The 17,776-nt window shown below is 50.9% G+C and overlaps 1 protein-coding gene and 1 long non-coding RNA gene across 2 annotated transcripts; one reads left to right on the top strand and one right to left on the bottom strand.

Annotated features, from left to right (window-relative positions):
- Positions 1 to 2,785: 2,785 nt before the first annotated feature.
- On the bottom strand, positions 2,786 to 6,408 carry LOC140900410 (uncharacterized). Its single transcript, XR_012155619.1, has 2 exons — positions 5,959 to 6,408; positions 2,786 to 3,077 (listed from the first exon to the last, which is right to left on the bottom strand). It is a non-coding gene; the product is annotated as an uncharacterized lncRNA (long non-coding RNA).
- Positions 5,264 to 12,341, top strand: MYCL (MYCL proto-oncogene, bHLH transcription factor). Its single transcript, XM_073317661.1, has 3 exons — positions 5,264 to 5,396; positions 5,925 to 6,454; positions 9,676 to 12,341. Exons 2-3 carry the CDS (start codon positions 5,941 to 5,943, stop codon positions 10,236 to 10,238), a joined length of 1,077 nt encoding a protein of 358 aa, XP_073173762.1. The 5' UTR covers positions 5,264 to 5,396; positions 5,925 to 5,940; the 3' UTR covers positions 10,239 to 12,341.
- The last annotated feature ends 5,435 nt before the right edge of the window (positions 12,342 to 17,776 follow it).

Raw genomic sequence — 17,776 nt, 5'->3', positions numbered from 1 at the left:
CAAGATTTGGGGACTGATCCAAAGCCATTGAAGTCCGTGGCAAGGCTCCCGCTGACTCCACAGGGCTTTGAATCAAGCTGTCTATGCAGTACTAGATCTTACTTTCCCTTCCCAGGCCTGTGATCAGTGTTGTTCCTTCCTTCCTTCAAAACTGTGTCCAGTTTTGGGCCCCACACTACAAGAAGGATGTGGATAAATTGGAGAGAGTCCAGCGAAGGGCAACAAAAATGATTAGGGGTCTGGAACACATGACTTATGAGGAGAGGCTGAGGGAGCTGGGATTGTTTAGCCTGCAGAAGAGAAGAATGAGGGGGGATTTGATAGCTGCTTTCAACTACCTGAAAGGGGGTTCCAAAGAGGATGGCTCTAGACTGTTCTCAGTGGTAGCAGATGACAGAACGAGGAGTAATGGTCTCAAGTTGCAGTGGGGGAGGTTTAGATTGGATATTAGGAAAAACTTTTTCACTAAGAGGGTGGTGAAACACTGGAATGCGTTACCTAGGGAGGTGGTAGAATCTCCTTCCTTAGAGGTTTTTAAGGTCAGGCTTGACAAAGCCCTGGCTGGGATGATTTAACTGGGAATTGGTCCTGCTTCGAGCAGGGGGTTGGACTAGATGACCTTCTGGGGTCCCTTCCAACCCTGATATTCTATGATTCTATGATTCCTCCTGGCCCCCAGCTTTCCCTCGGTGCCTCCCCAATATCTGCCACTGCTCCTGGCAATAACAGCAAGTCACGTTCACTTGGGTGGATCAGCAGCAAGAAAGTTACCGTCGGCCTTCAAGCTGTCACTGAGATGAGTGGGTGCACGTCACACTTCCCGGAGCTCTTGTGTCAGGGTGTCTCCAGCCGGCAGGGTTTATCTCCACAGCCAGAACAACAACTTTTAAAATAAAATACATTCTGCAGAAACGGATGGGAGCTGAGGTCATCCAAACCCCCAGCATAGCACTGTCCCGGTGAAGAAGGCCAGTCATTATGACTGGTGCAGGTAGCGATGCCTGGAGTTGAAGAAGCCTGACACTTTCCGTTGCAAGATCCTGTTTTCAGATCCTTGATTGTAGTCTTGTGCATTCCCAAGCATTAGTGTTGTCTTTGATGGTGTGAAATTTACCAGATGATGCTGGTGAGTGAATCTCTGCCAACTGCTCTCTCATATGGGCCTCCCCAGGAACACCACGGGCAGCTCATAAATTATAAATCACCCTGATGCTTCTGGTAGGGGATGTTGCCTGGAGGCCTGTCTTCTCCTGCTAAACTGTTCTGCTTATAAAGGTGAAGCCATTCAAATGAAGACTCCCCATTCCAGACCTTGAGGAAGCAATTAAGGAGCAATGATGCAAATATTTGTGCTGCAGTCGGAGGGGTTGGCTAATTGCCTCCCCTTAAATCTGTTATCCCAGGCTTTTGTTCTGGAGTCAAATTAACTCTTTGCACTCCCAGCCCCCTCCTGTTAATGAATAAAGAGGAAATTGTGGAGCAAATGATGGAAAGATTTGAAAGAGATAGAGGCTGCCCTGCATTTGCTAGCTAGACCTGGTCTGCAGCACTCCTGCAACACCGATGCTAGGATGTAGTCAGGTGAACCATCGGTGTCCTCTCTCTGTGGTCTAGATGAGCCTAGGGCCAGATCCTCAGCTGCTGTAAACGGACGTAGCTTTATTGAATTAAGTGGAGCTGTCAGGATCTCACCCACAGTGGTTAAAATACTGGTGTCCTGCCTGTAACAGCACTCCCACCATCCCCTACTGCGCCAATGGGAAAGCTGAAGAAAAATGCCAATTATAGGCAAAGCCAAAGTAGGTTTAGTTCCTATTTTGTGACAATGTTATGAGCTTCCTCAGGGAGACTTGCTGGTATATTGCATTGCAACACTTAACATTTGAACCCCCAAATGCAATGCCCGTCTCCTTCCTACCGAAAATCCTCAATGAAGGTAATGTTACTGATGACGTTATTTAATCTCAAAGGGCTTTTACCTTCCATGTTGGCTCACAATCACTTTCTTTAAGATTTAAATATTCCTCAATTTCTTGCGACTGTTTAATCTGCCTAACTTTAAACTTCTCATTGCTTAGATACTACGCCGATGGATAGATATAAATACTGCTGCCAACTGTCAAGACAATGAATGAGACAATGCCCCTGATAAAAATGTAACACAGTATTAGATAATAAACAGTATTAGATAATAATGGTCCCAAATGCTTCCTATTATATTGTGGTGATCTGGGGCTAGAACACTGGAGGGTTTTTTTTAAATAGAAATATGGGCCTTGAATGAATTTGGCCTAATGTGCTAATTCAGATTAAGATCTTTCTGGTATGGCTCAGCCTTCGCTTTCCAGAGCGTGTCAGTTGAGGGCCTGCCAGTTTGAGACTTTAACATTCCATGCTCTGTCTGCTGTCCCTGGATGTTTAAAAATCTCTTGGCAGTTTTCATATTTGTAGCGGTTTGTCCAATATTTACCAAAACATTTCCCTCCTACTCCTGTTCTGTAGGGTGTTCGTGTCAGTTGATCTCCTGGTTGGTGCACTCCAGAAGTGGGCAGCCATTCGGGGTGGTTTCCTCAAGTCCCTGTCCACTTTGGGGGTCCAGAAGCTAGAAAGCGGCTATGTTTATTTAAACTAAAAATCTTATTTACCTCTCCAATTAAGTTTCTTTTTCTCTTTCCCCTTCTTTCTCTTGTCAATGTTATTCCTTCAACCAACAGGGAGTTTCCATCCCATCTCAACCTAACTTTTAGAATTAACTGAAAATAGTTCTTTGGTAACATTCACTTCCTTTTTTGTGTGACCAACTTTTTAATTAACCTTATGTAACTTCAGTTACAAAAGAGGAACCTTTTGGGGGGTGCCATTTCAGCTACTTGCCAGGTGGTGGCGCTTCTTAATACTGCAGTCCTGTCTGGGATAAATCAGAGATGCTGATCCAGTAAGAAGTTTGGGGGTGGTGGTGGGTATTGGTGGGATTTGTTCATTACGTTGTATTCCATGTAGATTTGATTGTAAATTGGTTCTGGATTCAGTGTGGGGTCTTGATCTGGTACGGGCCATTTTAGTACCTGCCTGTTGCTCTGTGAAAAATAATGGAAGTGGGATTAGCTTGAAGTGTCCCCTATACAGCAATGTGCATTGTTCAATATAAAGTAGCTGAGATCAGCTGCGGGCAGTACCCACGCTCTATATTCCCTTGAGTAGGTGATCATTTTTCTGGCTGTCTTAGGAACAGGTTTATATGGCCCCTCTTATCAGCGAATCTGAGCGCTTTATGATCTTTTAAAATATTTGATCCCCACAGTACCCATGAGAGGTAGGGATTATTGCCATGTTGCCAATAAAGAATTGAGGGACAGAGGGTATGTCCACACGGGAATAAAAGCCTCGGAACCCAAGTTAGCTGACTCAGAGCAGCTGCCGGATTTTTATCCCCATGATGATGTAGACATACCCCGAGAGGCTCAGGCTCAGAAACCAGTGGGAGCTAGATGCCAACACGCCTTTGAGGATCTGGGGTCATGCATAGCGCTCTAACCGCTGCACCATCCTCCTTTCACCTCCCACTCTGGAAGCACTGAGAGTTCTTGGACCCTAGTTCATCTTCATGACAGGACATTAGCTGCATTTGAGAAGAAATTTAGGTCTTTAGTGGAAATAAGAGTATTCTCTGGAAGGATGAATGGACATAAAGCAGAAGGCTTCCAAGCATGTGTCAGTCCAAAAGTGAATGGGGAAGAGGGTGCAAATGACAGCTGGAGCGTGTTGCCTGAGTTTAAAACAAGACAGGGAAGTACCAAAGTGTTCTTTAGTATTTAAAGGTTTCAGAGTAACAGCCATGTTAGTCTGTATTCGCAAAAAGAAAAGGAGGACTTGTGGCACCTTAGAGACTAACCAATTTATTTGAGCATAAGCTTTCGTGAGCTACAGCTCACTTCATCGGATGCTCAAATAAATTGGTTAGTCTCTAAGGTGCCACAAGTACTCCTTTTCTTTTAGTATTTAAAGAACAAATCAATATATGCTCCATGCACAGCATTCCACCAAGAGATTTGCCTGGGAATTTGCAAACTCCATCTTTGTATTAATGGGAGAAACTTCATGCCTTGATGCCTTTCCTCTCTAACTACTGTAATCCTATGTGTTTGTTTCTTAAATGACATGCTACATCCAACAGCCTCTGATATTCAACCAACCAACCACGCACCATGCAAATTTAAACCTTTTTACAAAAACAAATACACATGATGACACAAACAGTCAAAAAATATTAAAATAGTGTCATTTGCAAGCTCTATTGCGACAGCATAGGCTCCGCGGTGTAGACATAGGCGTAATAAGTGTCCCTTGACTATGCTGCCCTAGAAATGTATTCTGCCACTGTGGGAACGCCGCCTCCCTGAACACAGTTAGCTAGGCCTACAGTGCTCTTCTGTCTGCGGAGCTGCGTCTACACTGGGGGCTTTGTCAGCATGGTTATATTGGGCAGGAGGGTTTTGTTTTTATATCCCAGCCTGACAGAGGCTCTGTAGTAGACATAGGCTATGTACAGCCCGGTGCACAACAGAGCCCAGCTCTCAGCTGGGACCTCTCAGTACAATATAAACAATCAACTCATGAGTAAGTCAGGCAACTAACTTTGCAGAAAAGTGAGTATACACCGAACACACTACTCTGAGGCAGGATCCACCGCTCCCACAGCATCAGCCGCTGAACTGCAGGCTAAAAGTCTCTCAAACGCTTGCTTTTCCTTTGCAGGCCTTCAGCGCTCCTTAGATCGCCAGGTGTTTTGTTTGTGTTTTTTTGGAAGCAAAGCAAAGCTAGCCTTGTTTGTAGGGAGGGGAAAAGGAGTCACAGACAGGTCAAGCCCGAGTCGGTACCAGAGCTGGGGAAGAGGACTCAGGGCTCTTTCATCCACAGCTGCCCTAAATCTGCTAGGGCTGAAAGATTAGCCAGGGGGTTTGTGTCGGGGGCGGGGGGGGGCACTTCGGGCGTGTTTCTAGTGCAGGGGAGAGTCAATTGCTCTTTCAGTGCCGGCGAGTAAACGCTCCCTGACGCTGCCCCCGGGAAGTGGGCTGCGGTGGGACCCCCAGGGCCGGCCAGGGCTTGGGGCAGTCGGCTGCTCCGCCGTGCCGCGGCCGGGGCCAGGAGGGAGCTGCCGCCGGAACAGCTGAGCTGGGCGGCGCGCCGCGGTGATTTACACGGGCGCGCCCCGCCCATTATGCAAATCCCAGCCCCCTGGTTGGGGGTCCGCTGGCCGGTGGCGGGGCCAGCCGCTGCAGACGGGATATAAGGCGGTGGGGGAACAATGCACCCGCGTCCCAGCTCGGCCGCTGCGATTGCGGGAGGCGGCCCCGGGGGTGCAGGCTGCAGCCAGCGCGAGCCGCCGCTGGGGAAAGGTGACTCCAGGGGGTGGGTCCTGGGGCTGGGGCCCCCCCGCTCAGGGGCTGTAGTTTGGGGACCCTGGGAAACTTGGAGGCAGCGCGGCCCCCCCCCCGCCCACAGCGCCTCTGCCTTGCTCCAAGCCGGGCAGCAGGGACCGACCTGCTTGTCACTTACCCGCCCCACGTGCGTGGGGGGCCGCTGGGCGGCGGGGGGGTGGGAGCAGCTCCGCGCGTGGGGGTGCGCAGTGGTCTCCATGGGGGGGGTGACTCCGGTTTAGGGCTTTGGGGTCTCTTGTGGGCGCGGTCAGCTCCCCGGTGGGTGGGGGATTGGGACCCCCTTGGTGGCTGCCTTCAATGGGGACGTGATGACACACGGGAAGATGCCGCGAACGCCCCGTCATTACAGATTGGGGGGTGGCCACGCGACAGTGGCTGATGTTGGGGTGTTTCCCTGCCTGGCTTGGGGCGGGGGCTTACCCCCCCCGGGGGTTAGGAGCGTGCCCTTGCCTGCATGATGCTGACCCTGCGCTTTGGGATCCCCAGGCGTCCCGCTCCCGAGATGGAGTTCGACTCTTACCAGCATTACTTCTACGACCACGACTCGGAGGAGGATTTCTACCGATCCACCGCCCCCAGCGAAGACATCTGGAAGAAATTCGAGCTGGTGCCCACTCCCCCCACGTCGCCCCTGTGCAGCGCGGCGGGGAAAGCCTGTTGCCCCGGGGCAGAGGAGAGGTCAGACTGGCTCTCCCACTGCTGCCTGGCCGGGGAGGAGCCGGAGTATCTGATCGGCACCGGGGAGATCTTCGGGAACCTGAGCGCCTTCGTCCTCCAGGATTGCATGTGGAGTGGCTTCTCCGCCCGGGAGAGACTGGAGAAAGTTATGACCGAGAAACTCTCCACGGGCACGCAAAGGGTTAATCCGCCCAAGCCCTCCTTTGCCCAGGAGTTCGGGTTCAACAACTCGGTGAGCGAGTGCGTGGATCCTGCTGCCGTCTTCCCCTGCCCCTTGGCCGAGAACAAACCCCCCCCCGCCGCCGCCGCCCCCGGGGCCGAGAGGCGCTGTGATTCTGGTAAGGGAGTAGCAGAACAACCCACGCGTTCCCTTGCTCCAAATCAGGGTGTGGGCTGTTCCCAGTGAACTTCCCGCTTTCTCCAGCATTGCAAAACCGCTCTCCCGTTCACACACGGGTGTTGGTAAACAGTCTGGGACCGGCGCTCTGGAAGCCCAGCCCCCTTTTGTGGGGACTCCAAGCTAGCGTAAAGCCCACGGACAAGAACAAAGGGAAGCTGAACCGTCTCTTTCCTGCTAGGATTTTTGCTGGGGAAACCCCTGCCCTTTGCAGGGAGGGGGTGGCCCTGGAGGGACCCCGGATTCCAGATTTCTGCTGCTTTAAAAAAAAAAAATCTTTCCCTCCTGCTGCGAGACAGCGCTGGGGAACGCGCTCTGAGCCTGGAAGCTCGCTGCCTGGGGAAGTTTGCAGCTCGCTTTAGATCCTGTTGCAATGCTTTCCATCGCAGCCATATTGCTGTTCTTTCGGCTTGATTTGGAGCACCCAGCCTGAGGTGTTCTCCCATGACTAGGTTTCAGCTGATCAGGCCGCTCCCCTTTGCAGCCTGGCAAGGAAAGTCTGTCTCTGAGGGCCTCCTAGGTCAAAAGGCAAAATCTGTTTGTGGGCTTTGGCCGTCACAAAACAATTGTTCACGTCTCTGGGGTCACCCCGCGTACTGGTATGTGGGGGGAGGCAAGCGACTAGATGCATCTCCTAATTCTTCGTAGCACCCTAGCGCTGCCTCTGCAAAAGGGTCCTGTCTCCTTGGCCCTGTCCAGTCTCCCAATCTAGGAAAACTGGTCTAAATACTAGACTGAGGCTTGAAGGTGAAAAGTGATAAAGGGAATGGTGTGTCAAGCCACCAAAACTAAGTCTGAACCTTGATCTGTAGGGGTGGAAGTTTCATGCATGCAATTCTTTAATTTTTTTTTTTTTTTTTTAAAAAAAAGCCCTTGTCTTAAATTTGTTGCTTAATGGTAGGCAAAAATCCTCCCAAATCAGCAATTTTTTTTCTGCTCCTTCTAGAAATGAACAGTTGGTGGTGGTGTGATTTCAATACACCTAAACTCGGGGCAAGATTTAAATGACTGCCCTCTGAAACGAAGGGGGTATGGTGGAAGTGCTGACACAATCTTGGGGGTGCAGGGCTAGACACCTCATTATCTTGACCCTAATACTAGTCTGACTGATGAATCAGGGATGAGTAATTTGGTTATGACTCATTCCAGGGATGAGGATAGCTGGGCCAAGAAGCACCTTTAGGACTAAGATTTAATTACATTAGGATGATGGAGATAGTAAGGAGGCTGCGGGCTCTAAAGGGCTTAATCTCAATTAGTGGGGGGGATGGACGGACGACTGAATTCATTATTTCTACTTTCATCTTGCTACTTTGCTGACCTGCTCTTTACCTGATCTGAATCCAGGGCCCTTGAGCACATGCTCCTGTCCACATGGTCCCAGAACAAAAAGCAACAGATTGTAGCAAACAATGAGGGGGGCCCTCAGTGAGTGACTCAGGCATTGGCCAATGAGGGGTGGGAAGCTTTGCAGTAGCAACATTCCAACTGCCTGCTGAGGCAGCCAATGGCCACCTGGCTGGGAGGTGGGGCCCAGCCCGTCAGATTTTTATTAATGGAGAAATGATACTATTGTCTACACAATGGAAGTTTGTGACAAAAGAAGGGCATAAAAAGTGCACCATACAAAGCAACCAGGAAATAGCATTGAATATCAGGAGGGGTGGGGATGTGTGTGTTCTAAAACAATAAAACCACAGTAGCAAATTCTAGACTGCTGATCACCAAGTGGTGCAAGACCTCTGAAGGATAATCTCTCTAGCATTGGGGCACATGGGAGACGATGCGGTCTAATGCATAGAGCGGAGGATTGGGAGTCAAGAGCCCTGGGTGCCTCTCCTCTGATTTAACAATATCTGTTGGCATGATGAGTATTGGCAAAATGCAAAAAGACAGACCTCCACTATCTGCTAGGCTAGAGCTTCACTCTGTGTCGAGGGTCTTATTCCCTGATGAGCTGCGTGACCCGTGGGCAAGTATATTAAACAGCTCTGCCTCCGTTTCCCCAACTGTGAAATGAAGGCAATACCCATCTCAGTGAAGTGTTTTGACCGAGTGAAAGGCATTGCTAATGCAATGTATTACTAAGCCAGTTGGAATGCCATGCGCAAGGGATATGTGCTTTCTTTTGAGCTTCACAATCTCTTTGGGAAAGACCAAGTGACTTTGGGAAGTGGCGGGGAGTGAATTTATAGTAGCTGCTGTAATTCATGGATGGCTAGAGTGGAGTTTTAAAGAGTTGGGTCTGTTCCTCTGTTTACAGCTTTGATAACCTTTCCCCTCCAACCCTTTCTTTAAGGTTGAACATGTTTAGAGGTGGTGAGGGGAGGAATGTTAAATGGTGGATGGCTTAGAGGTTCATTGAGCTGATGGCAAAATGTCCCCCCTCCCCACTGTGTAAGAGGGGAGGATTGTGTCTCTCCATCTTCTCTTTTCCCCTCCTCTCCCCATTCAGCTGGAGGGGGGGAATACCAGGGTGGGGGATGAATAGGATTTATAACTTGTGAAAAGTAACAAAAAGTCACTAAAGTGTGAAGCTGCAGTGAACAGGAACAAAGGGCAACTCAGCCCCCAGATCCCTCATTTACAATTCCAATGGGCCATGAAAGAGCCTGACAAGCAGGAGGGGGGGGAAAGATCTTCAACTCTGTCCCCAGCCACTAAGGCTCTTGCTCCCCTCCTTTCTGCTGGGGGAGGTGAGGACTGGTGCAGCAGTGGGAGCTGGGGGTGCAGGAATTTCTTGCCTGTTGGGTCTTTGCTCTTAATGAGTGTTGCCCATAGTGTGTAAGGGAAACAGTAAAAAAAAATCCACATCCCATTTCCTGGGACACAGAGCCTGAAGCTAAGGAGAGATCTCAGTCCTATGACTGGGATTAGGTGATGTGGGATCGACCATTTCAATCATCCTTCTGGGAGCAGAATTGTTTTGTCCAATGCACGGCGGGATCCATGCAATATGATCCTCTTCCTGATAAGTTTAACCTAATCTCCAGAACATAAAAAGGTACTGGAGATCCATGCAGCAGGCATGGTGCTGCACCATGGTCTCTTCCTTGGGCATGTCGCTGCACCATTCTAAGAGGCTGGGCCAAGGGGTAGCTGAAGGGAATAGTTGAATGATTCCAAGTGATGGGTTGTTTTGCTTGCGTCTGTTTTGAACAGAGGGTGAAGAGATTGATGTGGTGACAGTAGAGAAGAGACAATCGCTCAGCATGAGGAAGCCGGTCACCATCACGGTGCGAGCCGACCCCCTGGACCCCTGCATGAAACACTTCCACATCTCCATCCATCAGCAACAGCACAACTATGCCGCCCGCTCTCCACCAGACGCCTGCTCCCAGGAGGAGGCCTCGGAGAAGGAGATCAAGGAGGAGCCCCTGAGCAGCCCAGAGCAAGCCACAGAGAGTTCATTGCCTGAGCCTTGCCTGCTGAAAACCGGGAGCGCCCCGAGCTCAGATAGCGAGGACATGGCCAAGAGGAAAAACCACAACTACTTAGAACGCAAGCGGCGAAACGATCTGCGCTCACGCTTCCTGGCACTGAGGGATCAGGTCCCCGGTCTGGCTAACTGTCCCAAAACCCCCAAAGTGGTGATCCTGAGCAAAGCTTCAGAGTACCTGCAGTCGCTAGTTAGTGCAGAGAGGAGGATGGCTGCAGAGAAAAGGCAGCTGAAGTTGAGACAGCATCAGCTGCTGAAACGAATCGCCCATCTCAAGGGACGTTAGCTACCAAAAACTCGACACCTTTCCAATATTGATTTGCACATTTTTGGTTATTGTGAAACCTCCAAACTACATATCCCAGAATGCACTGCAGCCAGCGCACACAAATATGGCTTGCGTTCTAGGAAATTTAAACTGTGTGTGCGGGGGGTGGGTTCTTTGTCTCCCTTATCCACGTCTGGTCCTGGGTTCCTCCTTTAACAGAGCAGGGAGTTGCCAGCTGTGGGCTGAGTTAACTCTTAGCCTTTGGGGATGCTGGTATGTTGGCACCGGAGTAATGTAGACACTGGATTTTGCAAGACCCTTGGGCTGAAATTTTCAAAAGTGACTATTGAGTTTTGGGTGTCTCATTTTGAGGGTGTCCAGCTTGAAGCACCTGGGCCCTGACTTCCAGAGATGCTGAGCATCTGAACAGAGATGTGGAACAATGCCTGCTGAGGCGTACAGGAGGTGCCTCTGAACTTCAGGCCTCAGATGCCTGAAATTGGGCACTCAAAAATTGAGGCCATTTTCCAAAATAAGGGCCCGAGTGGACAACCCTAACCTAGAGATGGCAGGATCCTCCTTCAGACAGATAAGACCTCTCACTGAATCCAACTATTCTGTGAATTTACTTTCATACACACAATTTTGGGTGGATCACTAACATGGCCGTTGCTGCCATGCACCTAGTAAGTTTGATTCCACTCCTGTCATTCAACCCAACCCCAGCACCGGTTCCCCTGCTGCGGTACTCTTCCACCATCCCTTCCCTAACCCACCCTCGGTGTCTGTACTGGTCCGCCTCCCCAATCACTGGCTGGCACAACATCCCACATCCTATTCTACATCAGGGGGGACTGAGAACATGTGCCCAACACATCCCCCTCCAGAAGAAGTCATTACATTCTCAAGTGGCTCCCACTCCACTGCACCTGGGTAGAGAGAATCTAGGCCAGGGTGTTCAGATCCAGAATGCAAGGGGGTTGCAATCCAGTGGTCCAGTTTGGGTCCATCTCTCTAGAAGCAGTGACAGTTAGGGACTGCCTAGAGGTGGGTTGGGGCCAGGGCTGCTGTTAAAGACCCTTTTTCTCCCAGGGGTGGGTGGATGCATGGATAAACTCCTATCACTGGAGAAGAACCAAGACCAGCTTGACGTGGGCTATACCTCACTTTCTTACCACTTTACACAGTAGCTCGGCTTGAGGTTTGTGTTCTAGAAGCTGCTGTTGTAACTGCCTGAGTCTTGTCCTGGAGGACCTTTTTTTTTTTTAATACTGTATTTTTGTACAACTTTTTGGAAGAGTATTGTTAAAGATTTGTCTCTTTTGTAAACCTTTTTTGGGGGGGGAGTGTGTGCATTGTCCCTGCTGCAGCGTGGAGAGTATGTGTTTGGGGGACAGGGAGTGTTCCTGATGCCTTTCTAGGGGAGTCCAAGAAGGGGGACATGTTCTGATTTACTGTTCCTAAATCCTATGTTCTGATTTACTGTTTGGAATTTAAGTGAGAGATTCCTCCTGGGATGATGTTAGCTGGGGCCCAGCTCCTCAAGCAGTACAATGGGCTATTGAATGGGGTTTCTCTCTCTCTTGCAATGAGGGTGAAAATTATCCTGTTTGCCTGACTTTCACATATTCCCCAAAAGCAGGCTCTTAGGAGCTGTGCTGCCGAAGATCCCAGGTGTAGCCCAGGACTGACAGCAAGGGCTGATCTAATTGCTGCCTGGAGTTGCTTTGTCTTTACTAGGTGGGTAGGCGCCACCTCTTTGGAGGGATCTGATCAGACCTTAACCTCTTTTTTGTTTGCTGACCTGCAGCTATACTCCCTGAAATAGCATTTGTTCAGCTGGCCAAGTGTTGCCTTCTCTCCTCCCCACAAGTCTCCCTCTGATGTGAATACTAACCAGTTGACTCAGGGACTGGGGGGAGAGGAGTAGGACCAGTGGCCTTCGTCTCCCTTGACACTGGTGGGGCTGACCCTCTACTTTGCAGCAGAGATGCACAGAGCAGCCAGTGAGCTGTCTGGCTCCTAACTGACCTATTGAGAAACTTTAGAGTTAACACTGTGGTCGGATTTAGCACTTTCTTCATTACCTCACACTTCATAAATAAATAAGTTACAAAGACAGACTGGATTGGCTTCTTCCATAGAGTTGTTCTAGGGGGGGTAACTGCCACTTGCAGCTGCCCTAACTAACTTACTTGCCCAGCGTTGAGTCTTCTCGGGGCCCCGGAGAAGGGAACAGTGGGATTGTTATTGCATGAGCAGTTGAGATGAGCTATAAGCAATGCACAAAGCTAAGGAGGGCTGCTGTGACCCAGCTCCCTTTGTGTGGACAGTCTCACAAAATTTAAAATGTGGAATGGCTACAGCAGAAGGTCCTGGGAAACATCACCTGGAGTAATTTCTCTTTAAGTGGTTTTATTGAGGAAGAGGGGCTGAGAGCTGAGTTCCTCTAATGAGGGACTCAATGTAATTTTAAACTCTTCTAATGGCACTACAGAACAGTCAGCATGTGGAATTCACTGCCCCTGAAGGTCATCAAGATGAATATGATGATGAATTGTCAGTGAGTAACTAGAGGAAAGCTCAGATGGGGAATGAAATTGCTTGCTGGGGTGGGAGGGGGGTGAGACTTCCCTTTAGGGGCTACTAAAGAATTCCCTACATCCCCATATGCAGAGTTTGAAATATTTTTTACCTTAATTTGAAGCATGTTTATTACTCATGAACAATCCCAGGTTATTGGTTTTAACTCCTGGAGGCAAAATCCTGTACTAAATGCAATGGAGCGCAGGCATCATGTTACTGCTAAGGCAGAGTCTAGAATGGGGCCAAAATGCCATTTCAAGAGAGGTTTAGTTGTCTGAATGAAGGAAGTCTTTTAAAGAATGATTAATCAATCAAGAGCTTAAAATGCTCCTTTTGGTTCCTGAAATAGCTGTCATGTTTTACACTTCTATTGTGTGTTGCAGCAGATGAGGTCAAAGCATTGTACAGACACCAGAGTTCAACTTTCCGTACTCTGCCATGACTTGCTAATGGTTACATAGCAAAACTGGGAGTCAAACTCGGGTGTTCTGACTCCTAATCCCTTGCTCTCACCTCTCCACAAAACACTATGGTAAATAATATAGGTTCAAAGTGTCTAGATTTATTTCTACAGGAGTGTTCCAAGGGGCAGCGTGGGAAGGAATAGATGCAAAAAGGAGTACTTGTGGCACTTTAGAGACTAATAAATTTATTAGAGCATAAGCTTTTGTGGGCTTCAGCCCACTTCATCAGATGCATAGAACTGAACATATAGTAAGAAGTGTGTGTGTGTGTGTGTGTGTGTGTGTGTGTGTGTATATATACACACACACACACACACGTACAGAGAGGGTGAAAGTTGCCATAAAACTATAAGAGGCTAATTAATTTAGATGAGCTATTATCAGCAGGAGAAAAAAATGTTTGTAGTGATAATCAAGATGCACTCTTCAATGAAGCAGTAGTGGGTTGAGTTGATCCTCTTATTCATACAGAGTCTGCTTGTCCCAGAGCATGACAAGAAAAAGATGGAAGGTGGGATTTTTACATGAATCTTTGTGAGTTAGCACAAGTTTAATTGAAAGTCAATGGGGACTTGTGCTGCTAAGCCATTTAGGCACCTAACTCTGATTGATTTCAGTGGCAGTTAGGAGCCTAAATACCTTTGAGGATCTGGGGTTTTAAATGCTTTTGCAAATCTCACCCAGAGACTCCATTTAGTTCAGTTTAGCGGTTGGATCGTACACAGGCAAAAACCAACTTCTGGAGACATCATCTCTGTAAAGTTGTGCACTGAGTTGGCTTGGAAGCATAAGTGCTGGAACTAAGGGTGCTGGGGGGTACTGTCGCACATTCTGGCTTGAAGTAGAAGTAACAAGCCAAATACATGGTTTCTGCCTTCAGCACCCCCAGTATAAAAATGATTTCAGCACCACTGCTCGGAAGGCTACAAAAGTACTGGACCGTAATTAGATGAGACAACACTGTAAGACCACAGCAGTGGGGTCAGGATAACTTTTAAACCAAAGTGCAAAAGCCTGTAGAGATGTAGAAATTCATTATATGCCTGTTTAGAGGGAGAACAGCTGAGCTAGATCTGGCTAGGGATAAGTCTGAGCATATTACAAAAATATTAGGGTTGCATAAAACACTCAGACATCAAATCACAACCCACTGTTGAAGAGGATGGTTAGTGGAGTAAGCATCATGTTTGAAATAGACCCACTGGAAGCACAGGTTAAAAATACATCAGGATTAACTAAACCTGACATCTACTCAGAGCAGACAAACCAAATAAAGTGTGCATGGATGAGTGGGTCTCTTGAATGAAGCTTTCTGTGTACACATTAAAGATGCCAGACTATTTGTATAAGGATGGTGTTTTGCTCTGTTAAAATTACCTACAGAGAGGTTTTTAAAGGGGTTTCTGGGGGTTTTTTTTGGGGGGGGCAGAGGCTTAATGACAGAAGGCATGAAAGAGATTTAAATGAAACAAACGAGCTGTTTGTGTTTGGAAGTTACAAGTTGTTCTGGGATCAGTCAATTTGAAATCTAGTCAATTTCAAAACCAAGTTTAAAAGTAAATGTAGATGTTAGACCTGTCCCTGAATCTTCCTGCCATTTTTGTCAGTTTTCAAGTACAGCTTCCTACCCTTAAAAATGCTTTTCCTAGTATTACTACATGAAGGACCCATGGCAACTGACATTAGAAGGTAAATATGGAAACTGACTATACACACAGTGCTGCCAAAAGCCCATAAGAAACAAAGGGAGAGCATATTTCCCCCTATAATCTCCTTCAGCAATCAGACTCTTGGGTGTTAACTGTAATAATAGTAAACTGTTACAGACAAAAGCCAAATTTTTAAGTTCACATTGTCCTGTTAACACCAAGCCTTTCAGGGGGTCACCCCAATTCATATTGCATGTATTCTACCATTCCCTGGACCATGCTTTTCTCTGCAGCTGTAACTGGTTTACTACACTCTTGCAAAATTCTTCTTGTACAGGGTGAGTAATTTGTTCTGGGTGAGTAAAGAATCATGTTTTTTTCCATGCTTATCATGCTGAAGGGTGGCGTGTGGAGGTTTGCGCCTGGGTTGGTAAAGTTTGTGACAGTGTGGCAAACCTGCTATAATCTCATCTCCTCCAATGACACGTCTCCTTGCTGCCCCTTGCTTTCCCTGTTGCTATGCCAAAAGATGTATGTTGCTAGGATAAGAGCCATTTCTGCTTCCTCTTCCATATCTGTTGCTGCAGTAGAAGTCACAGAACCCCCTCTGTTACCTTGGTAACAGTCTCCTCCTACTGTTTCCCTGGTAACAGTCTCCCCATCTTTCTTTTCCTTCTTCTCTCTGTTGCTACAGTAACAGTTGCCTGCTCCCCATCTCTCCCTGTTGCCTGTGTTGCAGCTTTAGCTCTTTATCCCTCTGTAGGGCCTGCACTCAGTCACCAGGGTAACATTTCCTCTGTTGCTATGGTAACATTCTCCCACTCCCCCCCCAGTCCGCTTCTCACCTTCCCTTCTACCTCTCTGCTTCCCTGGTGCTAGACTGCCAGTGGCCCCCCAGCCCGCCCCATAACTTAGCCTAAAGGGAGACCCCTGTAGGGGCTTCCTGCTCTCACTGCCAGGGGGAAAGGTCATGCTCCGGCCCGGGCGCTGGTCTCTAGGGATGGGACATGTCTGGGGGACGGTTACCCGGGGTGCGGTCGGGCGCTGGTCTCTAGGGATGGGACGTGTCCGGGGGACGGTTACCCGGGGTGCGGTCGGGCGCTGGGTCTAGGGATGGGACGTGTCCGGGGGACGGTTACCCGGGGTGCGGTCGGGCGCTGGGTCTAGGGATGGGACGTGTCCGGGGGACGGTTACCCGGGGTGCGGTCGGGCGCTGGGTCTAGGGATGGGACGTGTCCGGGGGACGGTTACCCGGGGTGCGGTCGGGCGCTGGGTCTAGGGATGGGACGTGTCCGGGGGACGGTTACCCGGGGTGCGGTCGGGCGCTGGGTCTAGGGATGGGACGTGTCCGGGGGACGGTTACCCGGGGTGCGGTCGGGCGCTGGTCTCTAGGGATGGGACGTGTCCGGGGGACGGTTACCCGGGGTGCGGTCGGGCGCTGGTCTCTAGGGATGGGACGTGTCCGGGGGACGGTTACCCGGGGTGCGGTCGGGCGCTGGTCTCTAGGGATGGGACGTGTCCGGGGGACGGTTACCCGGGGTGCGGTCGGGCGCTGGTCTCTAGGGATGGGACGTGTCCGGGGGACGGTTACCCGGGGTGCGGTCGGGCACTGGGTCTAGGGATGGGACGTGTCCGGGGGACGGTTACCCGGGGTGCGGTCGGGCGCTGGGTCTAGGGATGGGACGTGTCCGGGGGACGGTTACCCGGGGTGCGGTCGGGCGCTGGGTCTAGGGATGGGACGTGTCCGGGGGACGGTTACCCGGGGTGCGGTCGGGCGCTGGGTCTAGGGATGGGACGTGTCCGGGGGACGGTTACCCGGGGTGCGGTCGGGCGCTGGGTCTAGGGATGGGACGTGTCCGGGGGACGGTTACCCGGGGTCCGGTCGGGCGCTGGGTCTAGGGATGGGACGTGTCCGGGGGACGGTTACCCGGGGTGCGGTCGGGCGCTGGGTCTAGGGATGGGACGTGTCCGGGGGACGGTTACCCGGGGTGCGGTCGGGCGCTGGGTCTAGGGATGGGACGTGTCCGGGGGACGGTTACCCGGGGTGCGGTCGGGCGCTGGGTCTAGGGATGGGACGTGTCCGGGGGACGGTTACCCGGGGTGCGGTCGGGCGCTGGGTCTAGGGATGGGACGTGTCCGGGGGACGGTTACCCGGGGTGCGGTCGGGCGCTGGGTCTAGGGATGGGACGTGTCCGGGGGACGGTTACCCGGGGTGCGGTCGGGCGCTGGGTCTAGGGATGGGACGTGTCCGGGGGACGGTTACCCGGGGTGCGGTCGGGCGCTGGTCTCTAGGGATGGGACGTGTCCGGGGGACGGTTACCCGGGGTGCGGTCGGGCGCTGGGTCTAGGGATGGGACGTGTCCGGGGGACGGTTACCCGGGGTGCGGTCGGGCGCTGGGTCTAGGGATGGGACGTGTCCGGGGGACGGTTACCCGGGGTGCGGTCGGGCGCTGGTCTCTAGGGATGGGACGTGTCCGGGGGATGGTTACCCGGGGTGCGGTCGGGCGCTGGTCTCTAGGGATGGGACGTGTCCGGGGGATGGTTACCCGGGGTGCGGATGGGCGCTGGGTCTAGGGATGGGACGTGTCCGGGGGACGGTTACCCGGGGTGCGGTCGGGCGCTGGGTCTAGGGATGGGACGTGTCTGGGGGACGGTTACCCGGGGTGCGGTCGGGCGCTGGGTCTAGGGATGGGACGTGTCTGGGGGATGGTTACCCGGGGTGCGGTCGGGCGCTGGGTCTAGGGATGGGACGTGTCTGGGGGATGGTTACCCGGGGTGCGGTCGGGCGCTGGGTCTAGGGATGGGACGTGTCCGGAGGATGGTTACCCGGGGTGCGGTCGGGCGCTGGGTCTAGGGA

The sequence above is a fragment of the Lepidochelys kempii genome, chromosome 19 (assembly GCF_965140265.1).
Source record: "Lepidochelys kempii isolate rLepKem1 chromosome 19, rLepKem1.hap2, whole genome shotgun sequence".
NCBI classification, from domain to species: Eukaryota; Metazoa; Chordata; order Testudines; family Cheloniidae; genus Lepidochelys; species Lepidochelys kempii.
Note: the sequence above shows the minus strand (reverse complement) of the source record. Positions and strands in the feature narration are given on the sequence as shown.

Coding starts and splice junctions, on each gene's coding strand:
- MYCL (XM_073317661.1), top strand. CDS start 5,941: ATGGAGTTCGACTCTTACCAGCATTACTTCTACGACCACGACTCGGAG. Junction 6,455..9,675: donor CGAGAGGCGCTGTGATTCTG/GTAAGGGAGTAG, acceptor TGTTTTGAACAG/AGGGTGAAGAGATTGATGTG.